The 12,895-nt window shown below is 44.5% G+C and overlaps 1 protein-coding gene across 5 annotated transcripts in view; it reads right to left on the reverse strand.

Moving 5' to 3' along the window:
* ppip5k1a (diphosphoinositol pentakisphosphate kinase 1a) overlaps positions 1-12,895 on the reverse strand; it is a 60,331-nt gene that overhangs the window by 32,063 nt on the left and 15,373 nt on the right. For all 5 annotated transcript variants that reach the window (XM_076287114.1, XM_076287113.1, XM_076287116.1 and 2 more), the window contains exons 8-16: positions 12,282-12,383; positions 11,060-11,221; positions 9,845-9,966; positions 9,154-9,255; positions 8,756-8,842; positions 8,574-8,649; positions 7,342-7,451; positions 5,905-5,990; positions 5,195-5,320 (exon numbers count right to left, since the gene is read on the reverse strand). In XM_076287114.1, the coding sequence (XP_076143229.1) occupies positions 5,195-5,320; positions 5,905-5,990; positions 7,342-7,451; positions 8,574-8,649; positions 8,756-8,842; positions 9,154-9,255; positions 9,845-9,966; positions 11,060-11,221; positions 12,282-12,383 (973 nt within the window). The remainder of the gene's footprint in view (positions 1-5,194; positions 5,321-5,904; positions 5,991-7,341; positions 7,452-8,573; positions 8,650-8,755; positions 8,843-9,153; positions 9,256-9,844; positions 9,967-11,059; positions 11,222-12,281; positions 12,384-12,895) is intronic.

Raw genomic sequence — 12,895 nt, forward strand, 5'->3', positions numbered from 1 at the left:
CGGTATTACAACAGGCTCATTACAGCAAGCAACACACACACATCTGACCGAGACCAGAGCCCCTGCAGCACCACGTCCATGCACCACACACACCTTATGTGGAGATGCACCACACACACCATATGTGGAGATGCACCACACACACCATATGTGGAGATGCACCACACACACCATATGTGGAGATGCACCACACACACACCATATGTGGAGATGCACCACACACACACCATATGTGGAGATGCACCACATACACCATATGTGGAGATGCACCACACACACCATATGTGGAGATGCACCACACACACCATATGTGGAGATGCACCACACACACCATATGTGGAGATGCACCACACACACCATATGTGGAGATGCACCACGCACACCATATGTGGAGATGCACCACGCATAATGGAAAATATGGGAAACCCTTTACAGAAATGGGCCTACACACATTATGGAATGCAGGACAGGGAGGGAGAGAAAATGTTACTGGGAGCTTGACAGTAAAGGAGAAAAACACCCGTCCCTAAAAAATCTACATGCCAGCCTTTAACCAAATGACAAAAATAAACTAGATTACAGATAGACAACAAATTGCTTGCTGTTGTCAGGCTGAAAGATAGTCATCTGAAAAAACAAAACATGCGGTAACCAAAAGTGTGTACTGTAGGATACCAATGATTCTGTCCTGGTGATAAAAAGAAGGCAGGAGTGTGAGATTAAAACTAAAATTGCAGTCTGGGATTAAAATGAAAACGCATTTAATTTTACACCAACACAAAGGCTTTTATTTTGTGCTTTTATACGGTATAAAACCATGACCAGTAATGACATCCTCTAGACCAGAGCAGGCCACTACACTGTTTGAGATTGTCATTATAAATCCTCTCTTCACTAAAACAAACCACAGACAGTTTGGAGGTCAGTGATGACTATATAAAGTAAGTTATAAAGGGTATAACAATGAAAAATATAGTGTGGAAACATCCAATTCATTTAAATTGCTAGCAACAATACAATCTTCAGAAGTATCTTAAATTGCATGTTCCCATCCCTTTCACTACTGATCTGAACAATTACTGTAGATCTCAGTTTACTCTGGCTCCCCTGTGAGAAGTTCAATACACATTATCTGTATGGCAAGTGGCAACATGTTAAGACAACAATCTCTGCTGTGCATCTTGCCTGTGATAAGTTCAATAGACACTATCTGTATGGCAACCTGTTAAGACAACAATCTCTGCTGTGCATCTTGCCTGTGATAAGGTCAATACAAACTATCTGTATGGCAACCTGTTAAGACAACAATCTCTGCTGTGCATCTTGCCTGTGATAAGGTCAATACAAACTATCTGTATGGCAACCTGTTAAGACAAAAATCTCTGCTGTGCATCTTGCCCTCAACTCCCTCCATCTTCCATGTGATGGCAGACAATCACATCCTCCTCAATCGGTCTCTCCAGTAAAGCCAATCTGCCTCTTTCTGATGCATATACAGCTATACAGCAGATCTTCTACCTACCCAAACAGTGCTCACAGGAAGTAGGGAAAAAAAGGAAGCTCTTCCAAGGGAGCGGTTGCGAAGCATGAATCCAAAGACAGTGCGTCCTCCTTTTCCCAACGGTGTTAAGTGGTCAGTGTTAAGTAGTCAGTGTGTTAGAGCCCCAGAGTGCTCAGGTTGTCTGGTTAGGGTGGTGTTGATAGGGGGTTAAGGGCAGCAGCCTTGGTGTGGCGTGGGCCCCAGGGCCTTCTTACCGCCGGCGCCAGGAGACTCATGGCCCAGCCGACCAGTGGCACAGTCTAGCACCACAGACCCCAGCAGAGACCAGACACGGAGAAAAAGAGGATTTAAGAAAAAACATCGGACAAACACATTGAAAAACAGGTTATGGTGAGGTGAAACACCCACAAATCCGAGAAAAGAAACAGTAAACTAGTTTAGAAAACAAAACAGAAAAAACTAAATCAAAATCAGTTGTGGAGGGGGAAAAAAGCAGTGTCAAAAAGAAAAATCTTCAATGCATTTTTTCCCCTTCAAGTTTATGCATGAGATTTCGCTGTTTGAAAAGAAGATGCCTCAAAATAAAACAGAAGAATCAGTTGCAAAAAAATAATTTAAGAACTGCTAGAGGACCTGTAGCACAGTCCAGCATCTGAGCAACCCTTTCTGCTGTGTTGTTTTTAGTGATATTAATACACAGCATTAAGATGCTTGGTGTGCTGCTGTTTGGAGATGATTAGATGGGCACACTAGAAGCTACCGTAAGAACCGGAGGGCCAAGCAGCAGGGAACACACAACCTCATTCTGCCAGTCTATTTCAGACTCTTCCAACTAAGAAATAATCCCCTGTCAACAGCAACAAATAAAAAGATTTCAAACAAGATGCACATCAAAATAATTCCACGGTTCAATAATTCAGTCCGTTACAAAATAAAAAAAAATCATTCTTTTATAACAGAAATCAGTTTACATCACTTTCCCTCTAGAAAAACAGGTTATTGCCATGTTCTTGTGTATTTGTGCAGTGTGCATGCAATGTTTACAGACTGTGTTGTGTGCAACAGAATAGTGCACATACTGGCTTGGTATGCTTAATATATCCCGATCCAACAGACAGAAAACTGCTTGGGAGGACTGTACGCTTTTATTCTGACATCAGCCTTAGGATGTACGTGGTGATACGACACGTTTCACTGTGCAGCAGTATCTGCAAGGACACCTCCCTTAGAGTTGCTAGGTTACGGGGACGCTGGCGAGACACGCCGCTCCGTCTGGCACCATGTTTTTGTTTGTTTTTATGTAATGTTCGAAATGTTATGTAATGTCATGTTTATTTTTTGTATTGGTTTGTCTAGTTAAATGTTTTCCCTGTTTATTTACATTATTTTTGATAGTTTTTGTGTTATTCTTAGTCCTTTTTTACTGCTTCTAAGTCAGCTGATGTCGTTGACGTTTGTCCATTGGGAGCTTGCTATGGCTAGCTTTTGCCCTAGCTGGGCCTCTGACATCCTTCCATCCATCCGTGAGCGGTGCTGCACTTCACTGTCTGGTCGAGGGGATCTCTCGGGACAGCTGGACCTAGGCTACTCTGGGAAAGATCTGCCGTGGCTGCCGAGCTGTTGCTGACCTGCGCGCTGCCATGCCAACTGCAGACTAACTGGGCCTCTGACATCCTTCCATCCATCCGTGAGCGGTGCTGCACTTCACTGTCTGGTCGAGGGGATCTCTCGGGACAGCTGGACCTAGGCTACTCTGGGAAAGATCTGCCGTGGCCGCTGAGCTGTTGCTGACCTGCGCGCTGCCATGCCAACTGCAGACTAACGTTAACGGTGAAGAGCTGCAATCTCACGGAGCAACAAACAAGTCCACCGAGTTGCGGATCTACAAGATCGCCCACTACTTCAGACTGTGCTTCCAGTGATCTACAGACTGCAGTCTACAAGGCACAACGTTAACGTTATCTCCAGACTGCCAGTGAATTCCCCAGGTTGGTCAGTTGTAAAGAACTTTGTTGGTGTTGCATCGGTTGTGAAGACACAGCTCTGTGCGCAGTTTTCACGGGTCATCATTGCCCTGCTTGGACATTTTCAGCTGGTTTGGAAATTGGACTAATTTTAACATCACTTTTCCCCCTTTTTAAAGGTATTTTCTTTTTTTTTTACTTTTTATTTGTTTATTTGTTTTGTTGTCTGTCATGTCTTGGTGTCACGGGTACGCTGGCGACTACGCTGCTCCGTCCGGCTTTTTTTGTATTTGTTATTTTTTAAATATATTTGTCATGTCTTGATGTCATGGGCACGCTGGCGACTACGCCGCTCCATCCGGCATCTTTTGTCTTGTTGTTATGTGTCTTGTTTGTGGAGCGCTTTGGGTTGCACTCTGTGCATGTTAAATGCACTTTAAAAATAAAACTGACTTGACTTGACTTGAGAGTTGCATAATATACAGTATGTAAGGACAACATTTAAGTGTACATTCGTATGATGCATATGTCACCATATATATGGGGCATTCTCATATATGAACATATATATGGGGCATTCTCATATATGCATATGTCACCATATATATGGGGCATTCTCATATGCATATGTCACCATATATATATATTATATGGGGCATTCTCATATACTGTATGAGAGCAGTGTACTGAGCTGTAGGCACGACTGCAGCTTCTGAAAACAATAGTCCCATCTGGAGGTATAATTTAATTTAAAAACTATTTACAAAATAATATTAACAGTCTTCTGGACTAAGGACGTTTTTGGTAAACAAAAAGATACCTGCAGTATGTGCTGTGGACTGGTATTTTAATTATAGTGATAATGTCCAGTTCTTGAAGTGTACTGTAAATCATTTTAGGGTAAACAAAACATACAGTGCTTTTTTATGTATGAAACAGTAGGGTCAGAAATAGAAACAGCCAAACAGCTGACAGAACACAAACAGCTGAGTTGATCTTGGGTGTATGTTTAACTCAATATCTTAATGACAGTGAACATGTTGAACACTAAGCCTTTTATGGTGAATGACTAATTATCATCTTATCAAGTCTGCAGCTGTCAAAGTTTTCCAGAACACCCTCAGCTGACGTCAGGCTCCGCCACTCTAAGCCTTCGGTGGGAGCGCTCTAAACTCTCTGAGTGCCAAATACTGAACGACAGTTCAAATCACATCCTTCATTTACAAACAGTTTCACAGTGCCAGAGTATGCTTGGAGTGGCAGTTTAGGGACAGACTTTAAATACGAGAAGGAGCTGAGCTACGTGTGTGGTGTTGTGGTCTTACAGGGAAGCTACACCAGGCATGTAACTGAAGCGTTCCGTTCACGTTGCGTCTGCTGCAACAATTAGTAGCTACACAGGAAGTAGCTACACCAGACGTGATAGCGACACGTACGTATGAAAAAAATGGATGATTCTTCTGAAATGGATTTTACGCGCCGCGAACGGAACGCTTTAGTTACGCGCCTGGTGTAGCTTCCCTGTTAGCCTGTCCTCCACGGAATACCTCTGTGATGTGTACTTGTGTAAGTGTTTATGAGGACACGGCAGCTATGCTGCATTATGGGGACTCATTTCACTGTGAGGCCTAGTTGAATCACCCTTTCTAAGTTGAGTGTGTGTGCTGTTGTGTGGTGTAGTTGAATCACCCTTTCTAAGTTAAGTGTGTGTGATGTTGTGGTCTCTTACCCTGTCCTCCAGGGTACATGCAGCGGAAGGCTCGGCCCAGCTCCTCAGCCTGAACCCGGCCAGCTGGGGTCAGCTCCCCACCCCACTTTAGCACCAGCAGCAGGGATGGCTCCTCCTTACGGGCATCTGAAGACACACACAAACACACACACACACACACACACACACACACACACACACACACACACACACACACACACACACACACACACACACACACACACACACACACACACACACACACACACACACACACACACACACACACACACACACACACACACACACACACACACACACACACACACACACACACACACACACACACACACACACACACACACACACACACACACACACACACACACACACACACACACACACACACACACACACACACACACACACACGCACGCATAAATATCTAGCAACAAATAGATATTAAAGATGCAACCTTAGTCCCTGGCTGCATGCATCCATCTCACGATTCAGTCTATGAGAAGATCTAAGATGTATAAAATATGTACGTTTAAATTAATATTTAATATGACATTGTCCTTGTGATAAATTGTGCCTTGCAGTCTTGAGGCAATAATAGCATTAATACATCTGGCATTTCATTAGATGACATGACACAGTGTGTGAGCAGCTTTAAATAAATCATTTAAAGTATCACGTCAGTCCTGAATACAGGTGAGTGGGTTACACACCCTCTTCCTCACTGGAGGTCTTGGGTTGTCCATGTGGCAGGTAGGTCAGCTGAACTTTCCTATTTATCCCAGAGAAATGGCCATACCTGCAGAACACACACAGAAAGAGAGGCGTTAGTGAGGCCAGAGGACAAACCTGCAAGACTCAAACTGCCCTGAGCTTGATGTACCATCTATTCCAAATGCCTTTGGAATAGATGTGTGTGGATTGGAATCACTCACTACACTTAAACTGACAATGCCAACCTCTGCCAAGGACAAATGCCATATGTTATGTTGTGCAACGTTGGAGAATCCACCCGAAGATTTGGATTGGCTCTATTTTGCCCAATCCTGCTTAAAGACAAGCGTACAAACTGAACCAAAAACACAACCTTCTTGGCGGAAGTACTAGCGGCGAACGCTTCCCAGCCGCTAACCCGGTGCGGTGGGTGTGCACACGCAGACATGTCCGAAGAGCACGCTTGGGAGTCTCCCCCACAGCACGGCTCACATTTGTTCCTCATCCCTGACCTCATGCCGACCATAAACCTGACAGCTTTAGGCACCGGGCCACAGTGACCAGCCAAGGCAGCTGGCTGGCTGTGTGTGTGCGTGTGTGTGTGCGTGCGTGCGTGTGTTTGTGAGAGGAGGCTCAATGCCATTCCGCATCACCACTGTCTTCCAACATAAAAGGTCTGAAGACAGTGCGAAGGTAAGAGGACACCTCGAGCGGCCACAAGGCCAGAGCGCACGGCGGAGTCACGCAGACGGGCTTTACAGTCCAGCAGCCTCTGTGTGAGGGCTTTACAGTCCAGCAGCCTCTGTGTGAGGGCTTTACAGTCCAGCAGCCTCTGTGTGAGGGCATTACAGTCCAGCAGCCTCTGTGTGAGGGCATTACTGTACCGACAAAACACCATGCCAAACCATCTGATGAACTGCAGCATTCTTTCTTATTTTTTCATTTTCTTATTCAGAATTTTGCTTCATCTACTGTTCTGACGCAGTTATTACTTTTCACACGAAGGGAAAATCCCCAGAGTGCACCTGGACTTCTCTTTCCCAACTCTAGTTTTAAAAGCACTTTTCAAACTCTTTATGCTGACTGTCGAGGGAAAGCAATAAAAGCAATAGAAAGCAAATAACGCAGGAGAGTCGAAGCAAATATCATTTGAAGTTGCAGTTTCCAGGCAATATTTCCGTGTTTTAATATTGCTTGTTTAAACAGCCATTCTCCTGGGTAGCTCCTAACTGCTTGTCTCTGTGCAAGAGTGAGCTACAGTGTGTGTAAGAGGGCTCTTCTGTGAACAATACGCCTCACATGACAAGGCTCCAGAGAGTCTCGGACAGGAAAAGAGTGTCGCTGTCTGTAAGTGAGTGTGTGTGTGTGTGTGTGTGTGTTTGCATATGCGAGTGAATCTGTGCCAAATACACGTCCCAGCACCCCTCGTTGCTCACATCTCCAGCACCGTCTTGAGCTGCTCCAGTTTAGACTTCTTCTCCTCCACCTCCACCTCCGTGCGCTGCACCAGATCCATCAGCAGCAACCGAGCAATGTCCAGCACTTCCTGTCAGACACAAACAGACACAGACACAGACACACGCACACACACACACACACACACAGACACAGACAGACATAGACACACGCACACAAGCACACACAGACAGACAGACATAGACACATGCACACACACACGCACACAGACAGACAGACATAGACACACACAGACACACAGACACACACACACACAGTCAGTGACTCTGATGCCAAACACTGAGCAGAAATGTAACCTATGCTCAGCACTTAATGGATACTTCCCCTGCATGTTTACACATCTTCCTGGTCTGCCTGGAAACTCTGCAGTTAATTCTAATCTTGATTAGCTGGGAACAAGTACATTTAAACAATACAGAGAACTGGATTGTGTTCTTGACTGGATGAAAACTACAGATGAATTGAATTGCTGCGTTCGGTCAAAAGAGACAGATTTGCAAACAGTCCGGCCTGCCAGCAACTAAACCCAGAGCCACTGTTCCGGAACACTCCTGCTTCCAAATGTTAGGAGAAAGGACTAAAAGAAATGTCATAACTCTGGAATATTCCAATGTGACGAAAAACAGGAACAGAGATGACTACAGCTTTATGACAGGAGATCTTTTTTTCTCTCTGATTGATTTATTTATTTTTAGATTTAGCCACGTTCTGATACAGTAGCTTGCATTACTACTGCATTATATGGCTTGTCCCAGAGCCAGAAACACCCTTTACAGAGCATGTGCAGACGTTTAACCAAGTGCACTCATTGTAGTTCCAAACAGTGTGCAGAAAGACTGTATAATACCCTGTATGGTGCATACTGCCATGACGTCCAGTATACAATCTGATTCAATACAATATGTGGATTACTCATGTGTCTGAATGTGGACGCTTTCGCATCGTGTTGCCAGTGGCATGTGCTGATGGTACAGCAGGTCTAAGATTAGACTATTGCTTGACATTAGCGACACCGCTAATATTAGCATGATGACAACAGAGCCTCACGCCAAGGGGCCGTTTTCCGTACATGGATTAAGCCTGGCTTTAGATTCAAAGACAAGTTCAATGAAAGCCTTCACTGAAGAAAAGTTTCCACGTACAGTCTGTGAAACTGTCAGTGCATCTTAGTCAATGTTTCGTCTGATCTTACCTGGAGTTGTTTAGGCTTCTTCAGTTTCAGTTTGCCTGTCTTATAGCCTCCATACTTCTCAAACAACTCAAAGAACCTGGGCATATGAGGAATCACAAGAGAGAGGGTCACTGATGGCTGCTTTGTGGACAAACACAGGCGCACAGCAAACAGGGTGTCAGTGGTTGCGGTTCACAACTCACATGGGGTTGCGGACTTCCATCTTCATTTTTTGTTTAGGCGTCCGATCGCCATGTCGGATCACAGCGATGACACATCGTAGCTCCATCCTAAACAGATCCAAAGAGATTACAAACTGTGTTTGAGTGTGTGTGTGGTTATATACACATCTGTATCTGTGCAATACATGGAGAACAAGTACATCTGTATGGTGCTTTCATGAGAAGAGGTGTGTGTGTGTGTGTGTGTGTGTGTGTGTGTGTGTGTGTGTGTGTGTGTAAGTCACAGTTGGAGAAAGCATGTTTGCCTCTGTGTGAGTTTGTTTGCAGAGGTCAAAGTATGAGAATGTGTGTTTGTACAGCTGAAGAAGCACACGTTTGAGTGTGTGTGTGTGTGTGTGTGTGTGTGTTTGTATGCTCACATGGTGCCTGATGTGGTGGGGACGATGGGGATATCTTCAGCCTCAGTGGGGATGGACCAGGGAATCTGAAACTGTGGGGCCAGTTCCCGCATCACAATGTTCCTAAAAACACAAACACACACACACACACACACACACACAAACATACACAACACAAGCACACATAATTAGACAATACAACACACACAATAACAGGCACAATGTGGGAATTAACTCATTAACACACACAATATATATATATACTGTATATATAATATATATATACTGTATATATAAACAGCACAGTAGTAGCCAGGCACAGACACAAAATACACACATTTAAATGCATACATGTGCGCGCATGCACGCACACGCACACACACACACGCGCACACGCACACACACACACACACACACACACATAAAAGCATCTGGAAATGCTAGTGTGCTGTGAGGATTATCTCTGCACCACAGTAACTGTATTGTGTAATAGTCTTAAGGGCAAAAGCCAGGGATTAGTAGATGGCATTTGGCTCTTTTTTGCAAGGTACATAACTTCCTGGATTCCTTTTAATGAGCTTAATAGGTTTTCTCCCTGCAGTATACCAACCGAATGCTCTCCACCATAACCAACCCTACAAGACATTAAATCATGATTGAAATTGTGTAAGGGGAAATTTAGAAATAGTTGGACTGTCTCTATAATCCTTACCCCAGGATTTTGGCACAGTCATCGTAGTACTTCATAGAGTTCTTGACAAAACTGAATCCGTTGACGTCACACACATAAGAGTGGCCATTGGCTCGGAGCAGGTCAAAGCCGCACACGGTTTGCTGTGGATGGCAGAAGGAGACATGAAGAGGCATAAAAACAGTGATGGGGGCAAACACTGCACTTCTTAATCTTCCAGAGGGAAAACATTTACAATCATTACAACATTTAATTTAATCATTACAACATTGAATTGAAATTAATTGAATCATTACAACATTTTCCATTCTTTGAGGTGAGGCTTAACTGATCTACAGTGCCTCTGTGATAAACGTTCCTATACTGTATTAACTTTGGTCTGTAAACTGGGCTGCACATTCACTACTGCATTCTCAGGACTCCTACTGTACTGTGCTGCCTGATAATCAGATCTCGTCACTACCGTTTTGGCCTGCTGCTGACAGCTCTCTCACGCGTTATGAGCCGAGGGGAACCCCTCACACCTCTCTAACGTCACAGAGAACTGGAACTGCATCAGAAAACAGCTATGCAGGGTGTGAGTAGCTCACCCATGACTGTGCAGAGATGGATCAGCAGACCCAGGGCAGTGGCACAGTAGCTCTGTCCCAGTTCTGAACTTCGCCTCCCTGCGTGAACTCTCCGCACTCCCTCACTCGCTGCCTCTAGTCTAGACAGCGGTCCTACATTTCCCCTTGGACTGATTCAGCCATTTTGTTTAATAGAAATGAGCGAGCAGGGTGGTGATTTAAAGTGACTGTGACTTTCCACACTGCCATGTACAAACAGTGATATCTGGCCCCTTGCGAGTTTGGCTAGTCTTGGGACCTCTGCCAGAGACCGAGAGAGAGAGAGGGAGAGAGGGGGGGAGAGGGAGAGCAAGAGAGAGAGAGAGGGGGAGAGAGAGGGGGAGAGGGAGAGAGGGGGAGAGAGAGAGCAAGAGAGAAAGAGGGGGAGAGAGAGGGCAAGAGAGAAAGAGGGGGAGAGAGAGAGAGGAGGAGAGAGAGAGCAAGAGAGAGAGAGGGGGAGAGAGAGGGCAAGAGAGAAAGAGGGGGAGAGAGAGAGGGAGAGGGGGAGAGAGAGAGAGAGAGAGAGAGAGGGAGAGCAAGAGAGAGAGAGGGGGAGAGAGAGGGCAAGAGAAAAAGAGGGGGAGAGGGAGAGCGAGAGAGAGAGAGAGCACAAGGACAGATGTATAACCTTGAAGGCCAGGCAGACTTTGCGAGCGACCAGTTTCTCCATGGCGGTCAGCATGACGGGGTATCTGATCTCCTTCCCCTCGCTGTCCCGCTCCACCTTCCCGTCCAGTGCAGGGGACTTGCGCGCCTCGGCGTGCGCATAGTCGGGACCTACAGTATACACCTGCACACGCAAGACAAACACAAACACACACACACACACACACAGTTCAAACACATGTTACATAGTTCAGGTTATAGGCATTAAAGGAAAATTCCGGTATTTAGCACTTTGAGTCCCTTTTCTGGTTTGTTTTGGATGAACTAGAGTGGTGGACACCGAAATTTTGACGATTGGTCCCGTCTCGACCTTTCTGACTCGTTTTGAATCGCCTTTGACTAGTCAGAGTGGCTGCCAGCAGGCATACTATAGGCTACTCAAACATGTCCTAAAACAACCCTTAACGTTCGTTTTCAAAACTGTGCAACTCACCGAGTGGTTAGTGGTGTCCGTTGATGTTCCAAAACAAGTAGCGTAGCGAAATACAGTTTCTGTCGTGTTTTATTTGGCATTTTGTAAAATCCCATTGATTTCTGTTGGAAGACTCATTGCACGTTGATATTACTGCACCGTCTATGCTTCAGGTTCAAATATTGAGCGGTTGTGAATAGTTCCACAATAGCAAATAAGACGGCTGGAAATCATACATTGCGCCGACATATTTGCTTTTAATAATCAACGAACACCACTAACCACTCGGTGAGTTGCACAGTTTTGAAAACGTCATGTTTGAGTAGCCTACAGTACAGTATGCCTGTTTGCAGCCACTCTGAGAAGTCAAAGGCGATTCAAAACGAGTCAGAAAAGAGTCGGTGTCCACCACTCTAGTTCATCCAAAACAAACCAGAAAAGGGACTCAAAGTGCTAAATAACGGAATTTTCCTTTGATCATATGTTACATAGTTCAGGTTATAGACATTAATTCACACATCACAAAGGAACACATTAGACACAATAGACTCCCATGGGAGTGTAACATGAACCGTTTGTGAACAAAATATTGATTTCACTATGATCCAAAAACATAACAACAATGTGTTTAAAGCCCACTGATAAAACGCTACTGTCTATTCAATCAAGTTAATTGTGTATGGCACAGTATTCAAAGAAATATCTGTGACCCAAAATGTATATGGATGTAATTCACCTGATTCACACACACACACACACACACACACACAACCTTAACATCTGTGCCATCTGTGGGCATGAATTCCTCATAGATGTAGGAGCCAGTTTTCCTCACGTTGCTCTCGGGAGAGTACACACTGCTCCTGCTGCCGATCTGCAAAAACAAGCGTGAGCCGGTCAGTCAGTCCTGTTAGACACGCTGAATCCCCATCACAGTCCCAGCTGCAGCAGCAACGGCAGAAGTGCCAACCTGCCAACATTATCACAGTGTAGTGCCACATGGGACATTAGCACATTCAGAAATATCACACATATCACTTAAACTTATCACAGCTGCAGTGCAGTATGCACAGCATATAGTGTACACTACACACTTCTCTACCAACATTACTTCATATTCTCATGCTCTTGAGACAGGAGTACATGCTCAAGCTGTTAATGGTGCGTCATAACAAGTATTAGCAGCCTCAATAAGAGTACAATTATTGTAGAATCATAACCTATTCAACATAATCACACTTAAAAGAGTTGATTGATTTATTACTATACAATTAATATATAATTAAAATCATATCATATCATATCATATTATATTAAATTATAGTTTCACAATCAGAGAAAACAGCTTGTTTCAAAAGGGTCAAAACTAGGGTCTTAAAATTACAT

Source organism: Alosa pseudoharengus, unplaced genomic scaffold (genome assembly GCF_046254945.1).
Source record: "Alosa pseudoharengus isolate Yale_2024_CS ecotype anadromous, Long Island Sound unplaced genomic scaffold, YU_APseudo_1.1 YU_APseudo_1.1_scf_16, whole genome shotgun sequence".
Lineage (NCBI taxonomy): Eukaryota > Metazoa > Chordata > Actinopteri > Clupeiformes > Clupeidae > Alosa > Alosa pseudoharengus.